Below are 20,606 nucleotides of genomic sequence, written 5' to 3'. Positions count from 1 at the left end.
CAAACAGTGTGTATATATCCGGTTTCATTTCAGCCATTAGTCTTTAATATAATTCAGTCGATTCATTTGTGTAATAGGTCAGGTCAGAAACGGAAAAATAGATATGATGTTATTTGGATAACTTCAGATTTGATCCAATCCTTGCAATTATGTTTTAGATTGATGAACTTGGTAAACCTATTTTAAGTTGAGAAGAAGTAAATAACCAAGAGTCAATATATTTTGCAACTACACAACTTTGTGGAGTAGGCTTTGAGCCTGGATTAACGGTAAATTTGGGCTCCTTAGAAGCCCAAGTAGCCTCATCAGTCTATCTGAAATTAATTGGGCTACTTGCCCAAAATCCCTTCAGCCTATTTTTGTAAGGCTCAGGCTAGTTGTGCAACAACAGGCCCAATGTGCATGGCACCAAGTCCACGCCTGAACAGCTTCACGCACCAGAACTGGGCCAAACCTTTAATGCCCAAAAAATTGTTATAAGTCAAAAAGCCAAATTATATTAGGAACACGGGGAATTAATTTGCAATGTAAATTTAGGTTTTCGAGTTAGGTAGCGGGTTCAAACTAAGAGGGTCCTCCCTTTTGTTTGAATTCGGACTTGAACTTGAGGCTCGAATTTATAAATGCAAATTAATTAGGCCTTGTTAGAGACAAATTAAATAGAAAATCATAGTTTGCTTTAGGTTGGCTTTTAAATAATAAAGTGAGATGAGCCTCGCAAAACAACACACACAAATTGCGGGGCCCTCATTAAATGCTTATATCAAAATACTTAGAATTCGGGACGTGCCGTTTAGCGAATTTCACGGCCTCCCGCAAAGATAATAATACGTTATTCACTTTAGGCGCGCTTTTTAATAATTTTACCTTCCTAAATACGGGTGTGCATTTCATGTGACCCAAATCCAAATCCAAAAACGTTGAATAAAAATGTGTCGAGGATCCGGGTACATTTCATGTGACGTGATCCGAAAATACGTTTTTAAACGACGTTCACTTTCTTAAAATTTAACAAAAAGCGGTGAATAATCTTAAAATTGCACTATAGGGTAGAACATATATAAAAAATTGGATTTTAGCCAAATATAATAGTTTAAGCGACCGTCCTAGAACCACGGGATCCGAGGGTGCCTAACACCTTCCCTCGGGTCAACAGAATTCCTTATTCAGAATTTCTGGTTCGCAGACTCCAATTGGGAAGTCGAAATTTTTCCTCGATTTGGGATTCAAATTAAACCGGTGACTTGGGACACCAAAAGCCAATCCTATCCCAAGTGGCGACTCTAAAAATAAATAAATAATCCCATTTCGAATAATGTCACTTTAAATGGAAAAACTCCCTTATACATTACCTTTCGGGGTAGGTGAGTAAAAAAGGAGGTGTGACACATATCCTCATCGAACCATCCTTCTTCTTCACAAACAACACGGGCGCTCCTCAGGGCGAGACACTAGGTCTAATGAAGCCCTTATCAAGTAAATCTTACAACTGTTCCTTCAATTCTTTCAACTTTGGCGGGGCCATACGGTATGGCGGAATAGAAATGGGCTGAGTTCCCAAAGCCAAATCAATACAGAAGTCGATATCTCTGTCGGGAGGCATCCCCGGCAGGTCTGCAGGAAACACCTCTGGAAACTCATGAACGAACGGTATTGTATCCATGGAAGGAACCTTCGCACTAGAATCGCGGACATAAGCCAAATAAGCTAGACACCCCTTCTCGACCATATACCGAGCCTTCACATAAGAGATAACCCTGCTGGTAGAATGGCCCGGAATCCCTCTCCACTCCAATCGAGGCAACCCCTGCAAGGCTAAGGTCACCGTCTTGGCGTGACATACAATATAGCATGATAAGGTGACAGCCAATCCATCCCTAAAATGACATCAAAATTGACCATATCAAGAAGTAGGAGATCTACACGAGTCTCAAGACTCCCAATGGTAACCACACACGAACGATAAACGCACTTTACAATGATAGCATCTCTCACAGGGGTGGATGCATACATAAGGGAACTCAAAGAATCACGAGGCACAACCAAATATGAAGCAAAGATAACACACACGAATAAGTAAAACCCGGATCAAATAGTATTGAGGCATCCCTACTGCAAACTGAAACCGTACTTGTGATAACACCGTCAGATGACTCAGCCTCAGGCCTGGCTGGAAAAGCATATCATCGGGGTTGCGCCCCACCACTCTAAACTACATCTCGAGGATGGGCCCTGTCTGGCTGGCCTCCACCTCTAGTGGCCTCACCTCCACCTCTAGCTGTCTGACCCCTACCTCTAGCGGGCTGAGCAGGCAGCGAAACACCTGGTGCCGGGACCATGGCACGAGAACCCTGATGCTGAGAACTACTCGATGCTCGAGGGCAAAACCTAACAATATGCCTCGGATCTCCACAGGTATAACAAGACATCAGCTGTTGTGAATGCTGAATCTTAAACTGACCCTGTCGGCCTGAATAAAGACCCTGAAAACTATGGAGCGGAGGTGCACTGATTGGAGCTGGTGGTGCATTGTAGGCTAGCTGATCAGAATAATGCATATGAGGACCACGACCACCTGAAGCACCATGGGATGCTTGGAGTGCTAAATGAAACGTTCTGGAAGGATGGCCTCTACCAAAAGTACCTCGGTCTCCAAATGAGGCCCCACTGAATCCACCGGAGTGACGCGGCCTCTTGTCAGATCCCTGACCACTCCCCTGAGCTAGTACCATCTCGACTCGCCTGGCAACATTGGTTGCCGCCTAAAAAGAAATCTCACTCCTAGTCTCCTTAGCCATCTGCAATCTGATAGGCTGAGCAAGTCCCTCAATAAACCTCCTCACCCTATCTCTCTTTGTAGGAAGTAGAAGAATAGCATGACGAGCCAGATCCACAAATCGAGTCTCGTACTGAGTGATAATAATAGAGCCCTGCTGCAGGCGCTCGAACTGCCTCCGATAGTCCTCTCTCTGAGTTATAGGAAGGAACTTCTCACGAAATAGCTGAGAGAACTGATCCCAAGTAAGAGTCGGCGACCCTGCTGGCATGGTCAACATATAACCCTTCCACCATTTCTTTGCAGAAACCGACAAATGAAATGCAACAAAGTCAACCCCATTGGTCTCCACTATCCCCATGTTCCGTAACACCTCATGACAACTGTCCAGATAGTCCCGAGGATCCTCCGAAGATGCATCACTAAAGTGAATTGGAAAAGCTTGGTAAACCCATCCAGTCTCCATAAAGCCTCAGAAGACATAGATGATCCATCACCGTTCTATGCCGCAACACCCGACTAAACTACCCCAACGGGCTGAGCTGCTGGAGTCTGAAACTGAGGAACCATCTGCTCAAGAGTGTGGGTAGCGGGAGTCTGTGCTCCTCCCCCAACTTGAGAATTGGCTGGTGCTACAGGGAATGTGTCGGTCTGTGTCATACTCTCCATGAGGCCCACTAAACGGACTAAAGAAACCTGAAGTAACGGGGTGGCGATGAATCCCTATGGGACCTGAGTTGGTCCTGCTAGAATGGTCTGGGCTGGAACCTCCTCTTCAAACTCCACCTGAGGCTCTGCCGCTAGTGCTGCTGCTCGAGCTCTGGGCTGAGCCCTACCCTTGTCTCGGCCTCTAGCACGGCCTCGGCCTCGTCCTCTGCCCCGTGTAGGAGCTGCCACTGGGGGCTCTGGCTGCTGCTCAGCTGAAGATGCGCTACGTGTTCTTGCCATTTGCGAAAGAACAAGAGTAGAAGAGTTCGATTAGCATTGAGAGAATAAAATCGCCAAAAGAGAAGAATAGAAGTGACATTGTTCCTAAACTCTGCGGCATCTGAGAGATAAGTACAGATGTATCCGTACCGATCCTCCAGACTCTACTAAGCCTGTTCGTGTGAGACCTAGGCAACCTAGTTCTCTAATACCAACTTGTCATGACTCGAAGTTCCCACTGTCGGGACCGTGAAGGCGCCTAACATTCCACTTACTAGGCAAGCCAACGATACAGATCATTAAGCCAAATTCTTAAGTTTTTAGTGATAAACACCAAATAAGCCATAACAAGGTAAAAAGAAAAGCGCGGAAATCCATAATAAATTTAATACTTATACACAACTACCTAGAATCTGTTGTCACACTCCACGAACTACTAAGATTTAGCTACAAGTAAGGTGTCTCAAGGAAATACAACTGCTTTCGATACAAATGACACAGTAAAGGAAATGCATAAAAGGGGATGCGAGGGCCTGCAAATGCCAATAGGACTACCTTGGGTCTCCAAACAGATCAAGCCAGCAGCTAGACTCAGGGTCAACTCGGTCCGGTACCAAAATTTGCACAGAAAGTGCAGAGTGCAGTATCAGTACAACCGACCCCATGTATTGGTATGTGTCGAGTTTAACCTCAGCGAAGTAGTGACAAGGCTAAGACAAGACACATTCATAAACATGTGTAGTTAAACAATATACGAGCAAAATAACAACTAATAGAAGCTGAACAGATAATAACGGGAGGGGAAACATGCTTAGGAGAGTACAAGATAAAGAAAATTGTAATAGTAAAGAAACCACAGCAGACAATATGTTTTGCACCAATGAAAGTATTAAACACAGTAAAGACAATTGCACGGCATCACCCTTCGTGTTTTTACTCTCGACCTCACCATAATAATTAAAAGAAACGGCACGGCATCACCCTTCGTGCATTAACTCTCATCCTCACCATATAAACAAAAGAAACGGCACGACATCACCCTTCATGCATTAACACTCACATATCATGGCACGACATCACCCTTCGTGCTTTAACATTATCCCTCACCAAAACAATGAGCAATAACAACACAGAGATAGAAATATTAAGAACTGGTCTTACTTCAACATTTAGTTCCACAATACCAACCTCAACTTTGAGTCAATACTCAATCAGTACTAAATTTCGTAAAACATGATAAGAGTTTCTCAACATAACGAATAGCTAGTCTAAGCATGAACAATATGATCAAAGAATACAACAGTTACAAGAATAAGACTCACTCGCATGTTATGACTCGACAACAACACATAGGTGCTCGTCACCCCACCTATACGTTGTACTCAACATCCAAACACGTAGCAAATAGGCAAATAATACATAATCCCTCAAGTCAAGGTTAACCGCGACACTTACCTCGCTCTAATGGCGAAACTCACAGCTCAATCACAGCTTTTTCCTTCGCACAAGCCTCTGGACCAGTAGAATCTAACAATTTACCAACCAAATGATTCAAATGAAGCCTTAGGATCTACCCACGATTGCAAAGAATTTAATTTAGGCCATTTTTGAAAAAGTCAAAACCTGGGCTCGCTTGGTCCAAACCCGAAATTCGGACCAAAACCCGATTACCCATTCACTCCTGAGCTCGGATATATAATTGGTTTTGGAATCCGGCCTCAATTTGAGGTCTAAATCCCCAAATTTTGAAATTCCTAGTTTCTACCTAGAAATCCCCAATTTCACCATAAAAACCTTAGATTTTTGGTTGAATCTTATGAAAAAGTAGTGAAAGGTTGAAAGAAATTAGTTTCAGATCACTTACCTAATATTTGGGGAAGAAAAGTTCTTTGAAAAATCGTCTCTTGTTGTTTAGGTTTTGAAAATTTGGGAAATGAATCAACAATCCCGTCTAAGTCATCTTTTGTTCAGCTGCAGGTATCGCATTTGCAAACAAAACTTCGCATTTGTGAATGAACAGTGTTTTCGCAATTGTTAATAAATGGTTCGCAATTGCGAATGAACAGCATTTTCACAATTGCCATAAAAGGTTTGCAATTGCGAATGAACAGTGTCGCACCAGAAATCAGCAAAATCTAAACTTCTCCGAAATGATCTGAAACAACCCCGAAACTCATCCGGAACCTCCCGGACACATACCGTATATGAATTTCAATCATAAAAACGGTACGGACCTGCTCGCGCACTCAAAACACATAAAAGAGGTCGTCTTAACCCGATATTGACCATGGTCAAACTCACAAGTTTCTTAACTTTACTAGTCTCTCAACCAAAGATCCAAACATACACCCAAGCCCCTCGGGTCTCCAAACCAAACAAACACACAAGTCTTAAAACATCATACAAACTTGCTCGTGTGATCAAATCACCAAAAAATACTTAAGCACCTAATCAAATGAAATTCTCAAGAACACTTTGAAATTCCATTTTCACAACCGGACGTCCGAATCACGTCAAACCAACTCCGTTTATCACCAAATTTCACAAATAAGTCAAAAATATTATATTGGACCTGTACCGGGCTCCGAGACCAAATTATGGACCCGATACCAATGAGATCAAACATCAATATCTTCTTAAAAACAAATAAATTTTCAAACTTTCAATTTTCAACAAAAATTCATAACTCGGGCTAGGGACCTCCGAATACAATTCCGAGCATACGCCCAGGTCCCATATTTCGATGCGGACCCATCGGGACTATTAAAACGCGAGTTTGTTTACCAAAAATATTGACCGAAGTCAACTCAAATGAGGTTTTTATGCAAAATTCCTTATTTTTATCAACTTTCAACATAAAAGCTTTACGGAAACACGTCCGAACTGAGCACGCAAATTGAGGAGGAATAAAATAAGATTTTTAAGATCTTGGAACACAGAATTCGATTTTAATTCATAAGATGACCTATCGGGTCATCACAAATTACTTATTGCTAATACAATTATATTTAGCTCACTAAGAAGTTGTCAATTAATAGCACTCCGTGAGATTATGTGATTAATTGAGTAAAAACTAGTGACGATTAAACCGAAATATTTTTCTTGCTTGAATTGTGTTAAGAGGTAGTAAAAACTTCGTGAGAATACTTTTACTAAAAAGTTAATAATCTTGCCCACGATAATTCCTCCGTGAGAATTAAAACTGAGGCAAACAAGATTATGAACTTGAAATAATAGTTTACTAAAAATTACTCTCACTCTATTATTGTATTCATTGGTTATTATATATCAATTTTGCTTCGTGAGAATTACAAAATTAATATAAGAATAACTTAGAGATAAAATATGTAGAAATGATAGTAATGATTAATTAAAACTATTATTACAGCACAGTACAAAGTATAAACAGAAAGTTTCAAGCCAGGGATGTATTAAAACTGATTATATATATATATATATATATATAAGCTTCATCAACTATCCCAACAAAAAAAGTTACTCCATTACAAAGTAATAAAAACTAATTTAGAAACAAAGAACTTATAAAGAAATATTATTCTTCTAAAAGAAACACAACTAGTAGAAAATACTAAAGAAAAGAGAGAGACCAAAGAGTAGTTTCTCTCAACAAGACTCTTCCCCTCACAATACAATATAAGTGACTATTTATAGAAAATGTGTAGCAAAGGTGAGATGATGTTGCAACTTTAAGTCTTGATGTTGTGACATCAAAAGTTGATGTTGTAACTTCACAACTTGATGTTGTGACTTCAAAATTTGATATTGTGACTTCAAAGTTACATTCACTCTTGTTTACCACGTGCATTGCTCTTTTTCCTCGTTGTTTTGCTTGTAGTCCTATTTCCTCAATTCATCTTTCCTCCGCAAAACTTGTTAGAAAATATAGGAGAATCAAATATATTTATTCATATTTTATTTAAAAATCCTTATTTATACGTATGAAATACATGAATAATTTATATTGATCATTCCCCTTTCCCCTTCTTTCGCCACCTCTCCTCTATCTCTTTTCTCGTTCTCCCATTTTTCCTTTCTTGTTATTCATCCTTCCCATTTTCACAAACTTTAAACTAATATTTGAGAAAAATATATTAAAACCCCTTTTTTGAAGAACAATCACCATTAGTTTTTCTGAGATGAATTAGATCTATGGCTACTACAGTGTTGAATCTGTTTTGGGTAAGGATCATTTTAGGACTATAATTTTCAGGTTGTTGAGTCGATATTTAATGGTGGATTTATTCAATGGAGAGATTCTGATTTTTTTTTTCCAGTTTATGGTGAGATTCTTGAGATGCGTTTTGGAGGGTGTGGTTGGCGGAGGTCTTTGCGAAATTAGGTGGGATATACAACGTAAAATTGTGTGGACATATGAGTATATTGAGCATTTTCACTGGTGGTGCCTTGGCATCAATGGAGGAAGGAGTTCAAGGTTGGTTCATATGGTGGATTGAAGTAGTGAGTGGCGGCATTGGACAAAAATCTTTGTAAGGGAGATGTGGACGATAGGAAATTGGAGAATGATGATTGTTTGGTTATCCATGGTGGTATTGTTGCTGGTAAAGCTAGAAAGTCAGAGTGTTGTTTCTTGCTTTCTGCTGTGAAAAATGGAGAGAGATGGTAAGGGTGGGGGAGGAGTCCGAGTGAAAAAGAAAAAGAATTTTTTCTTGAAATTAAAGTGAAAAAATAATGATGTGTCATAAAAAATTTGATGTGGAGGACGACGTGTCATCCGCATTGTGCATTTGAAGAACACGCGAGGTAGGGAGAGTTTAAAGTAGTGTGTTTTAATAACTATGAGTGTTTGGATAAACTCTTGTGGAGTATAGGGAGCGGGATGACAAAGCGGGACAAGTAGAGATATTTATTAGGCTATTATGCCAACTATAAAGGATTGTATCAAACGTTAGTTAATTTACTTGTTGAATTGGATCAATATCGCACACTAATCTAATTGAATCAAATATGTCTTGTTTAATAACACGTAGATAAAATCAGAAAAGGCCAATTATTTAAGGATCAATTTTACTAGGAAAAAAAGGAAAATTAACAACGGAATCTCTCACCTAAACAAGTGCAAAGAAGTACTCTGGGGCTACGCAGAATTTTTTGTAAGCCGAGTCGTATTTATATAAATAAATAAGTGTTATCTAATACCATTTTCTCATAGTTGAAAGCTTTGGCTCAATGGCTTAATTGAATATTATTGCAAAGGAAAGTAAAATAACAATAACCACAATAACAAAACCAGTAAAATCCTACAAGTGGGGTCTGAGGAAGATAATGTGTAAGCAGACCTTACCTCTACCTTATAAAGGTGGAGAGATTGTTTCCGGTAGACCATCGACTCAAGAACAGAGAAAGGAAGCAATAATAAATAAGTAGCAACAACAAGGTAAAAGGCAGCGGACGGAAGCAAATGGCAAAACATGTAATAACCAAGATCAAGGAATACAAGAATACAATACTATTGCCAACTACTGGTAATAGTAACGCACCGTGTAGTAACAAGGAACTAGGAATAGGAAAATACAAGACTAGTGCTAATACTATTAGTAGGACAAGGAGAAATTCTCGACTACTTGTCAACCCACAACCTTAATTCTAGACCTCCACACTTTTCTATCGAGGGTCATGTCCTCGGTAAACTGAAGTAGTGTCACATCCTACTTAATCACCTCTCCCCAGTACTTCTTAGGCCTCCCTCTACCCCTCCTCTGACCCGCCACGGTCAACCTCTCACACCTTCTGATCGGCCTCTTTAGATGACCGAACCATCTCAGCCTCGATTCCCGCAACTTGTTTTCCATGGGAGCTACTGCCACCTTGTCTCTAATGACTTCATTCCTGATATTGTCTTTTCTGGTATGCCTACACATCCATCTTAACATCCTCATTTCTATTATTACAAACAGAAGTGTAAGTTCAATTCTCTTTAGCCTCAATTTTTTTAACAAAAATTGTTCACTCAAAAATATTCAAAAAATAGAATATCAAGGTCCATCCATGAACCTACGGCCTTTACAAGCCCAAATATGAGCTTGACCAATGAACCAAGAAGTACTCTTTGCTAGGAATAATCGGTGCCATTATTATATATTGCTTTATTTTTATATAATATTAGTATAAATATTTTATATTTTTTCTGCGAAGCGCCGTCGGATGCATGACACTGCTTCCACCCTTGTGCATGCACCCCTAGCAGTACAGTTGATATCTCATTCACTACTATACTTATGCTCTTGCGTTGAACCAAGCATAGGAGGTATACTCTGTTCATGTCGAAAAACATTTAGTGGATCAATTTTTGTCTTAGCTTTAACCAACCTATCATAGTTATTCAAGAAATACTTTTCACCCCATGCTCTAGCTCTCTCCACAGCATCAACAGAGGAAGAATAATGACTACTAGCATTTCGCAGTAAGTAGTCGTCGTCCATATTCACTCCAAGATCCATATCCAAGTAGTTGATATAAGCTCCCCTTGGCGAGCTTGAAACAAAAGGCGCCATTTTATTGTAAAATCCTCTTAACCACTCTATGTACTCGTTGCTCTTGGCATCGTCCTCTTCATTCCACTGTACATAATATTGAACCGCGAAAAGGTTACCCTTACGATGAGGGAAAGCAATAGCTTGATCACTAATCTTGTCCATGGCTCCGCCATAAGGATCGAAGATAAGGTATCCCATCGGGTTTTTCTCGAGTTCAACAAGAAATGTTAGCATCCCATCCATTGAAACTGGCTTCTTCACATAGTCCGTTTTGCATTTGAAGAAACCTTTTGCGTCCATATTGTAACGTTCTTTCAGACGGGAGATATCACCAGAGGAGTTTCCGCTAAAGTCAGCTGATTCGGAGAAGTAAAGTGCTGACTCTACCCAAGTCATTTCCTTGCACTCATCATTCTTAACGCCTAGCTCCGGAAGTTTCTCATTTGATATGGAAAGAGCTTCAGCTTTTGGACCCAAATAAAGCGCGTTGAATTGGGCAAGTATTTCAATAGGAGTACTATTACCATATTTCATATCCGCCGGTAGACCTGCAGGTCCCAGGAGTGCTCCTAGAGTAAAATCATCGACCAAATTTGGAGAAACTATTTGCCATTTCTCAAGTATTTGAGCCACGTATTGTTTGGATCCAGGCCTATAGATCATACAAGTTGTTACGATTTTAGGCACTTTGAGTAATCGAATTTTCCAGGCATAAACAATTCCCCAATTTCCACCGCCGCCACCTCTGATTGCCCAAAACACGTCTTCTCCCATAGCTTTTCGGTCTAATAACCGTCCCTCAGCATCAATAAGAAGAGCGTCAACGACATTATCAGCAGCAAGTCCGAATTTTCTAGATAGAAGTCCAAATCCGCCACCAGAAATATGACCTCCAGATCCTACCGTTGGTCCCGAACCTGCTGAAAATGCATGAACGTCACTTACCTTGGCAATGGCGTAATAAATTTGGCCAATTGTTGCGCCGCCCTGGGCCCAAGCAGTTTCGGAATCCAAATCTACTGAAACGTCGTCTAATTTCATCAAGTCAACGATCACGAACGGGGAACCGTCAAAGGAAACGCAAGATGTTCCCTCGTAACTGTGTCCGCCGCACCTTACTCTGATTTCATAAGATGCTTTTCTGCAACAAAAAATGGTGCTCACGAGCTCCTCCCTGCTGCTTGGTAGGATAATGAACGTTGGTTTCGGCATGTAAGATGCAGCAAATCGAAGATTTTGAATGGAGAAGTCGAGCAAGTTAAAGTAATTACTATTTGGATCATTCCTTGTGGGGTAAATAGAGAAGTTATGGATATTGTGGTTGATTAAACAGGTTGAAAGACTTGTAGCTCCTCCTTCTGCTCCACTAGTAGCAGTAGCAGAGAGGGAAGTAAGTGAAAAGCTGATCAGAATTATGAGTGGAAACATGTTGTATGTATTTCTTCCAACTAATTGCTTCACCTCTCCGAAAATACATGTATAGCAGATATGAGCAGTTTGAGAACAAAAAGATAATAATATTATAAAGTACCGGGGGGCTAAGCGGCTTCACGTGCTTCAGGGGTGCGTAAAATTTATTCCCATCCAATATTTATAGTAATTTATTTGGATGGTTCTTATGTATTGTACCTTACTATTGTTTTAAATATAATATTTTTTCCGTTTTAATTTAGATGAGTTAGTTTGATTCGGTATAGTGTTTAAGAAAAAGAAAGACTTTTGAAACTTGTAGATTTAAAAGCTTAAGGGGGTAAAAGCTTTATGGGCCATGACATTTCTGTAGTTATAAAAGCTTCGCACTAAGGGTAAAATGGGTAAAATGAAGAATTAAACTTGAATTATTTTCAATTGTAGAAATGTGTCATTCTTTTTTGAACGGACTAATAAGGAAAGTGTGTCATCTAAATTAATACAGAGGGAGTATTTATTTTGATGGTTATTTTAATTTTATTGTATCATATCGTTAAGTTCATTTTTCACGTAACGATAAAAGATATGTAATGACAGATTTGCTATGATCGCGTCGTTGCCTTTTTTTCATCTTACCCTTACTATAATTTCTATTTTATTTTTACACTCCCTTTTTAATAATTACTCTACTTCATATTCTATTTTTACTTTGTAATATTTTATGTCTATTTTCAAATTGTTGGTGTATGATAATATAAAATGACGAAAAATGATACAATATATCTAAATATTTTATAGACTAAAATAATACAGTAAAATACAATACAACAATATATTAAGAATCTATATGAAACAACCCTCCAAAACAAATATTGAATCAATGAATACTTGGCATATGTATTGACATATACTCCTATCGTTAAACCATAGTTAAACTAATAAATATTCTCACCTTAGTTTAGGAGTTTGCAATAATTTGACGCGTGTAGTTAAATTTTTACCCACGCGGTACATAGATGTCCCTGTCCTGCCTTGATTAAAGATTCCCCTTAGTCACCCTTTTTTGACTATTTAATTTGTCTCTTTCTTTGTCTGATTGCTCTAAAAAGATTGATTTTTTTATTTTCTTACCTACCTCCCTATTATTTATACTATTTCTTCATCCTTTTTAATATATAATATAATATAGTTTGATTTAGTACAGTGGTTAAAACTAAAATAATTTTTTGAGCCGTAGAAACAGTTTCTTGCAGAAACAGAGTAAGACAACGTACAATAGATATTTATGATTCGGCCATTTTCCTAACCCCGCGCTAGCAGGAGCTTAGTGCAACGGGCTACCTCTTTATTTGTTTATTTATTTATTTATTTATTTATTTATTTATTATTATTATTATTATTATTATTATTATTATTATTATTATTATTATTATCATCTTAAACGTGTGATAATATTTATGTGCATATAAGTAAAACCTTGTCATAAGTATAAACAAGAAGTTCAAATAACATTATTCTAAAATTTAGAGATAATTGTGAAGAAAAATGGCTTTTGCCCAAACGTAAAAGAGTTTGTTTTGTTTAAAAAATATTTTGTGATAATCAAACATTAGCAAAAATGACTTATTATATTCTGAAAGGTATTTTCCAAATTAAATATAGTTTTTATCATACCAAACACACCTGCATCTGTTCTAACTTTTGCTGGGAAAGAATATCAAGTTAGGTATATATGTCACTGCTCAATTAATTACTAGATGTTAAACAGAAGATGCGACTAGCTTAAAAAATGAATACTATTATCTTTTCATGGTTGCTAAAAGCAATCATATAAGAAAATTAGAAAAATGAGAAGCAACAGGAGTGAATAATTATTAGTTGAGCTGTATTTGTCTAGAGTAATTACTATATAACTCAGCCTCTTACCGTACGTGTAAGCAAATTCTAAATTTATTCTTGACCATTAATACTCCCCCGTCTCAAATTATCTGTGGTAATTTCTAAAAATACTTGTATCAAATTATTTATTATTTTAGAATAAAGATAAATTAATTACTTTTTTTCATTTCACCCTTAATAATAATTATTCTTGAAGACAGAGATAACACATAAATTAAAAAAATAATAAATGAAGAGAAATTATATCTTAAAACATAAATAAATATTACTTCTGTTTCCATGTGAATGAATACGAGCATTCAATCTAAAACCTTAATATTGTAAATAAAGTGACCAAGTAATCTATATCTATCTATATTATTATAAAAGCACGAATATTATACACTAAATGTCGAACGACAAAAATATCCCTGAAATATTAATCGACTTTTATACCCTTTACAAATTAAATTATTGCTTTGTAACTATAATTTCGTGTGGGATAGTAATGTCATATTTTAAGACTGTCTAATTTTACGTCTATAAAACAAATTCTATATCCACAAGGTTATTAGATTTACGAGTCCTTCGAGTATGAACAACAATGAAATTGATCAAGAGGTTGAATCCTTCCGTGAAACTACCACTGAATGTTTAAAGAATATCTGGCATGTTGCTCCACAAACGCACACGCAAGTATACGTGATCGACAAGTAATATAGGATTGTAAGTCCAGATATCGTATCCACAGGGACTTGTGATTAACTATAACCTAAATTAGACCCAAACAATTAATCTATTCAAGCGAATTCTAAAGTACGAATATTTAACTAAAGCTAATCAAGAGTAACAAATTAAGAGATTAAAGAAAACAACGATAAGCTTAAAGACGAATTCAATGTGAGTGAATATTCTAGAGCTATGGGTTGGCTAACAATCCCGTTGAGTTTTCTACCTAAATTGTCTAATTAATTTATCTAGTTTATTGATTGACGGGGTTAATATTGCTCGTAGCCTTCTCCCTAAGTACAACTCGCCTATTCAAGCTAACCTAACGCCTATATTCCTATGGAATTAGGATTAACAAGAACGCATTTATAATTCACGTATAATAACCAAGCAAGGCGATTAGGTATATTCCTATCCTAACTGCAAATCCGCTCCCCCTAAGAGTTAAGATCTTGCTCTACTCAATCTTATATGCACTCTAGAATTTCCTCTCCCGAGTTCAATCCTAGATTCGTAGATAGTATTCAATTGGTGATCAAGCAATCAAATAATTAAGCGCAAGATTGAATAAATAAACCAATATGATAAAATAATAAGAACAATTCAAGCTTCAAACTACAACGTTCATGTAGCACCCAAAACTCTAGAACAAAGAAACTATGAAATTAAAGGAAGAGAAGAGAAGAAAAACTAGTTAGAAGCCTCCAAGCGCGGTGTGTGTTCATCCACGTGAATTCCCCTTCAAAGTATGTTAGATCTCTCTAAAGTGGCGTCCTCCCTCAAAATATATGTTTAGTCTTGCTTTTATACGTGTTGGGTAGGTCTAGGGTCGAAATAACCTTGTCCCGGGCAAAGTTGGACAAAATTCCACAGGTAGGGCTGGGCGCCACCTGTGGCGCCCAAATTCGCAAGTTCTCCGATTTCGTTCGTTTTGGCTCTAATTTTGCATGTTTCGCCCCCAATTGCTCCCGGATCATTCCTACACATAAAAACGCATCAAATTAATATAAATCAATACATTTCACATCCTAAATCCACGAAACAAAAGTAAGATATGAGGTGATATACATGCGAATATATATACTTTAAGCACAACATCAACACCCCACACTTAGACTTTTGCTCGTCCTCGAGCAATGGGACTATCAAATAAACCCCCAGCTACGTACAGTCTCAATTATGGAGGACCACTTTAACTTTTAACCACACACTATACCCTTTACTCTGACCAATACCGGCACACAAGCATGAACACTCAAAATTTCACATTCTTCCCGTTTAAGCATGCCCAAGTATAACATTTCAATTCAATCAATTCCAACAACCTATTCCTCACCACCCAACCTCAAAACCGACCTGTAACCACTAAGCACCCTCAACTCATGCACACCCAACAAGAAAGTTTAGAACATAACCAATCATTCATGAGATCATGTGCCTTCACCACAAACAAAAGAGTGAAAATATACTAGTCCACACATTCAAATGTGCTTTTGAATATAAATTAAGGACATCACACACTTTGAACAAAATTCGCTCACTCTCACAAAGAATTCATATGCATCCCGTGGTCGTATCATAAGCTTGCCCGTAGTGTATATCTCTACTAATTTAAGCTAGCCAAGTCTAGGATCAATTAGGACTTTAAGGTTGTAATGTATGCCAAGGGACGGGTATGATACATTTAGAAATAGTGACTAACCCTCCTAAGCACATTAATACACTAGATTCACAATTCAAGCACATATTCTTCTCAACCAATTAACTTGCCACAAACCATATGCACATAGCCCTTACGTTCATTCAAGCACTTCTATACTCCCACTAGCACAAATTATTAAGAATTGGAGGTATTTTCTACATACTTTCACTATCATTTTTTTTCTTTTCTTTCAATTTTTCTTTTCCTTTCTCTTTTTTTTTTTCACACACTCCTTACATTAAGGTTCATTGGCTAGTGTCTTTTGATTTCAACTTTAGTGCACCAACGGGCCCTTCCATGGTTCCACTCAAAAGCTACTCCTCAATCTCTAACCTTACTTCTTTTAGCGACTAAGTGCCTTAGGAGGTAAAGGTTCAATCAATATCCAATTAAGAACAAAATAGGAGTATGGCTTGTAATGTGGGTGCCAGAGAAAAGGTCTATAGGCTCAAAGGGGCTAGCAATGGAAAATTTTATTTTTATGTTACAATAACATCCATGACCAAGCAATAAAATGCCTACGTCATCTCCTAGATTAGCACAACTTATAATTTTGCTTCAATTAACACACGGGGCAAGTTCTAGACCACACAGGATAGCACAGAAAACCACAAATCCTCACACACACGTTGCACATGAATCAATCAAGACGGTTCTGTTCAACTCTCAAGTCAAGCAAGCACACATAATTGAGAAATTTAAGCAATATTGCACTATGTGGTATACAAGTCAAACAACTGAGAAAAGGCGTCACAAAATAGGTTAGTTACTTTACTTAGGCTTCACAATTCAAATCAAATACACGGAAAAACAGAATGTATGTCATAGCCTAATGTGCCAGCATCAACTATGTCAATGAGTATCTCGGAGCGACTCAGTTTCTTCCTAAACTACTCCTAAAAAAAACCCGGTTCGAGCTACATCCTTGGAAAAGAACCGGCGCCCAAAGAAAAACCAAGGGATACTACCTAACTATCCTAAAAAAAAATCTTTTTGGTATTTTTAATCGGACTTTATCCCTCAAGAAAATTGTCCAAAAGATCCATCGTCGGAAAAAATACGAACTTTTTCTAATTTTTTTTTTCAATTTTCGTGTTTTTTTATTTTTTTTATTTTTAAACCTAGACTGTGTCTACTACGAGTTCTAAAAGAAAAACTAAATTAAAAAAAATTAGTTTTATACAATTACACTTCAGAAAGTAGTTTCCCCACCCCACACTTATATTATGCATAGTCCCCGATGCATGATAATATTAAAACAAGGGTGAGAAATACTCCCTGAGGCCCTCTCGGGCCTAGCTCAGGCATGATAATCAATATTAAGGGCCGGGACGACCCCACACTTAAGCTCAAACATGCTCCTCAGCTTCAACTTCGGGTACTCAGACTTCCCCTACTCTGCAAAACAAAAACAACACTAAACTTGACGCTATATAAAAAAATTAAAAATTAAAAAAATTAAAATAAAGGCTGGGTTACCTCCCAACAAGCGCCTTATTAATAGTCGTGGCACGACTCACCACTTTTCCTTCCACTTTGAGGATATGAATTACGCCCCCAATTTTGCATCAATTTTTCTATCACGTTCATGAGGCGGTGGTGTAAAAATAAAGAACCCAAGTAGTAGGTATCGCATCTTGCAATTCTTGGCCTTTAAGTGAGGAATGTCGTTTTGCCTCCTTTGTATGGCAAATTTCAGAATATAAACACTTTGTTCCTTATCCATTGACTCCTCCATATGCTCGACTGGATCAATTTCCATGTCATCAACCAAACACAATGTTGAAAAGTGATTAGAATGAGGTCCAATACGTTCTAACTCCAAAATTGCATTATTTTTGACATCCTCAATTTTTCACTCTTCGTCAACCTTGGCATCACTAATAATATTTTGGTCGAATAGTTGGAATTCCTCTTTCTGCTTCACAAGCTGGCCATGTAACAACCCGATCGGTCGTTTTGAGTTTTTGCACTTCGCTCGCCAGTTCTCGGGCATGACTTGCCCCGTGTAGTATATTATGACTTATGTAAACCGTTGGTTTTGATTTTTCGGAGTAATCGGAATAAATTTGGAAGAACAGTTCTCAGTTTGAAGCTTGAAATTTGAAAGGTTTGACCAAGATTTGACTTGTTTGTATATGATCTCGGATCAGAAATTTTATGATTTGGTTAGCTCCATTAGGTGATTTAGGACATGAGAGCGTGATCGGAATGCATTTTGGAAGTCCGTGGAAGGTTTAGGCTTGAATTGGCGAAATTGAGATTTTGGCATTTTCCGGTTGATAGGTGAGATTTTGATATAGAGGTCGGAATGAAATTCCGGAAGTTGCAGTAGTTCCGTTATGTTATTTGGGATGTGTGTGCAAAAGTTCAGGTTATTCGAACATGGTTTGGTGGGGTTTTTGATCAAAAACGTATTACGGAAGATTTTAGAAACTTAAGCTTGAATCCGATGTGTTTTGGGTGAATTAATGTTAATTGAGGTGTTTCGATGATTGGAACAAGTTTGAATAAGGTATTTGGTTATGTTTGTGCTTTTGGTTGAGGTCCCGGGGGGCCTCGGGGTGATTTCGGGTGGTTAACGGAGAGATTTGGAGTTTTGTTGCAGCAGCTAATATTGCTACTTCTGGTATTTTCGCATCTGCGGTTTGGGGACAGCAGATGCGGTGCCGCAGATGCGGGTGATCTATCGCAGAAGCATGGTCAAGTGAGCAGATACCGCAGAAGCGGTCAAGAAGGCCGCATCTGCGAAGCCGCTGATGCGGAAGTTCAATCGCAGATGCGATCTTGGGTTTTAAGTGAAGAACCGCAGAAGCGGAGGATTTGACGGCATATGCAGTACCGCAGAAGCGGGTTTTGGACCGCAGATGCGGAAAGGCCTGGGCAGACCATATATGTTATTTCATTTCGCGATTTTGGGTTATTTCACCATTGTTGCCTTCGACCTTGGAGCTTTTTGGGCGATTCTGAAGAGGGAAATCAAGAGACTTCGTTAAGTAAGAAATTTTGGCCCTAAAAACTCAATTCTATGGTTGTATTTCATGAATTTAGGGCTGTAATTAAAGGAATTAAAGGGCAAAAAACGGAGGATTAGGGCTTGAGTTTAAGAGGCCTTTAAGTGGGGGCTTGAGGGGCCATTTAAGGTCCGATATTTATGTTCCTGATATGTATGAACTCGTATGAGGATGAGGAATCTATTGATGTGAAAATTTCTGAGTTTCGAGAAGTGGGCCCGGGGCTCGGGTTTTGCTAATTTCGGGATTTTTGATATTTTTCGAGTGTTTTCGCTTGGGCCTTGCTCCCTTAGCATATTGTGACGTATTCGTTCTGATTTTGGATAGATTCGACGCACCTGAAGGCCGATTTGAGGGGCAAAGGCGTCGCGAGCTAGAGATTTAGCCGGTTCGAGGTAAGTAACGATTGTAAATACTTTCCTGAGGGTTTGAAACCCGGATTACACATCACTGTGTTACTTTGAGGTGACTTACACGCTAGATGACGAGCGTGGGGTAGAGAACCGCTGGGGATTGTGACCTAGTCCATCCCGAACAATTATTTTAATGCGTATTTGATAGTTAATTGCTTGATGTTATTATATTTTGGGTAGTATGCCATATTTGGGGCCTTGTGCCGACTTATTGAGACCCTTAGGGGCATTTTTACTATCTTTACTCACTCTATTTGTTTGAAAGCATATCCTTAGTCATGTCTTACCTGTTTATTACTCAAATCTGGCTTTATCACTATATTCTTAAAAAATGTGGAAAATTGTCTTGGGTTGAGTTCCCTGTTTTACTGATGGTCCGAGTGATCGTGAGATGATGACTGAGATAGACCAAGGGTCTGATTGTGAAATTGATGATTGAGATAGACTGAGAGTCTGATGGTGAGGCTAATGACTGAGAGAGGCCGATGGCCTAGTTGTGAGGATTATATATCTATGGATCGGGCTGCACGCCGTAGTAATGTATATATATATATATATATACGGATATGGATCGGGCTGCACGCCGCAGCGATACTTATATGGATCGGGCTGCATGCCGCATCGATATAGCGCTTGGGCTGTAGGAGCCCCTCTGGAGTCTGCACACCCCCAGTGAGCGCCGTCGACGAGATATATGGATCGGGCTGCACGCCGCAGCGATATATGGATCGGGATGCACGTCGCAGCGGTTACTGTATGGTACCTATTGAGCGTGAGTGCTGAGTGCGAGTACTGATTGGTAAGAGTTGAGTCACGAGTGACAGAGAGGCTAGCTCGAGGGGCGATAGATATATACATGCACATGAGTGATGCTTTGCCTGAGAGGCCTGTTTATGAACTTATTGATTTCACTCCTCTTTAAAGTGAATTTCTATCGAATATGTTGATTTATTGACTGCTTTCACTCATTTTTATATTTAACCTCTGTCAAAATGTTGAACAAATGTTTTAAAACAACTTTCATGTTAGCTGGGATTTATGAGCTGTTCAGAATTTAATCACTGAGATTTTCAAGTTATGAGGTGTTTATGATTACTGTTTTGCCCGAGAGACTGTTTTACGAACTATGTTTTGCCCAAGGGGCCGATTATGGTTTTCATCTCTTTATTTATAATGGTATTGAACTCCTACTGAAACCGTTGGAAGGTATTTTAATGATTTCTACCAAAAAGCTGAATTTAA

At 38.5% G+C, this 20,606-nt stretch overlaps 1 protein-coding gene across 1 annotated transcript; it reads right to left on the bottom strand.

Moving 5' to 3' along the window:
• Positions 9,137-11,774, bottom strand: LOC109230037 (reticuline oxidase-like). Its single transcript, XM_019395575.1, has one exon. It carries the CDS (start codon positions 11,644-11,646, stop codon positions 9,943-9,945), a length of 1,704 nt encoding a protein of 567 aa, XP_019251120.1. The 5' UTR covers positions 11,647-11,774; the 3' UTR covers positions 9,137-9,942.

Source organism: Nicotiana attenuata, chromosome 1, assembly GCF_001879085.1.
Source record: "Nicotiana attenuata strain UT chromosome 1, NIATTr2, whole genome shotgun sequence".
Classification (NCBI taxonomy): domain Eukaryota; kingdom Viridiplantae; phylum Streptophyta; class Magnoliopsida; order Solanales; family Solanaceae; genus Nicotiana; species Nicotiana attenuata.
This window is presented reverse-complemented; position numbering and strand designations above follow the sequence as displayed.

Bases quoted from the DNA above. Each gene is read 5' to 3' on its own strand.
- LOC109230037 (XM_019395575.1), bottom strand. From the start codon at position 11,646: ATGTTTCCACTCATAATTCTGATCAGCTTTTCACTTACTTCCCTCTCT.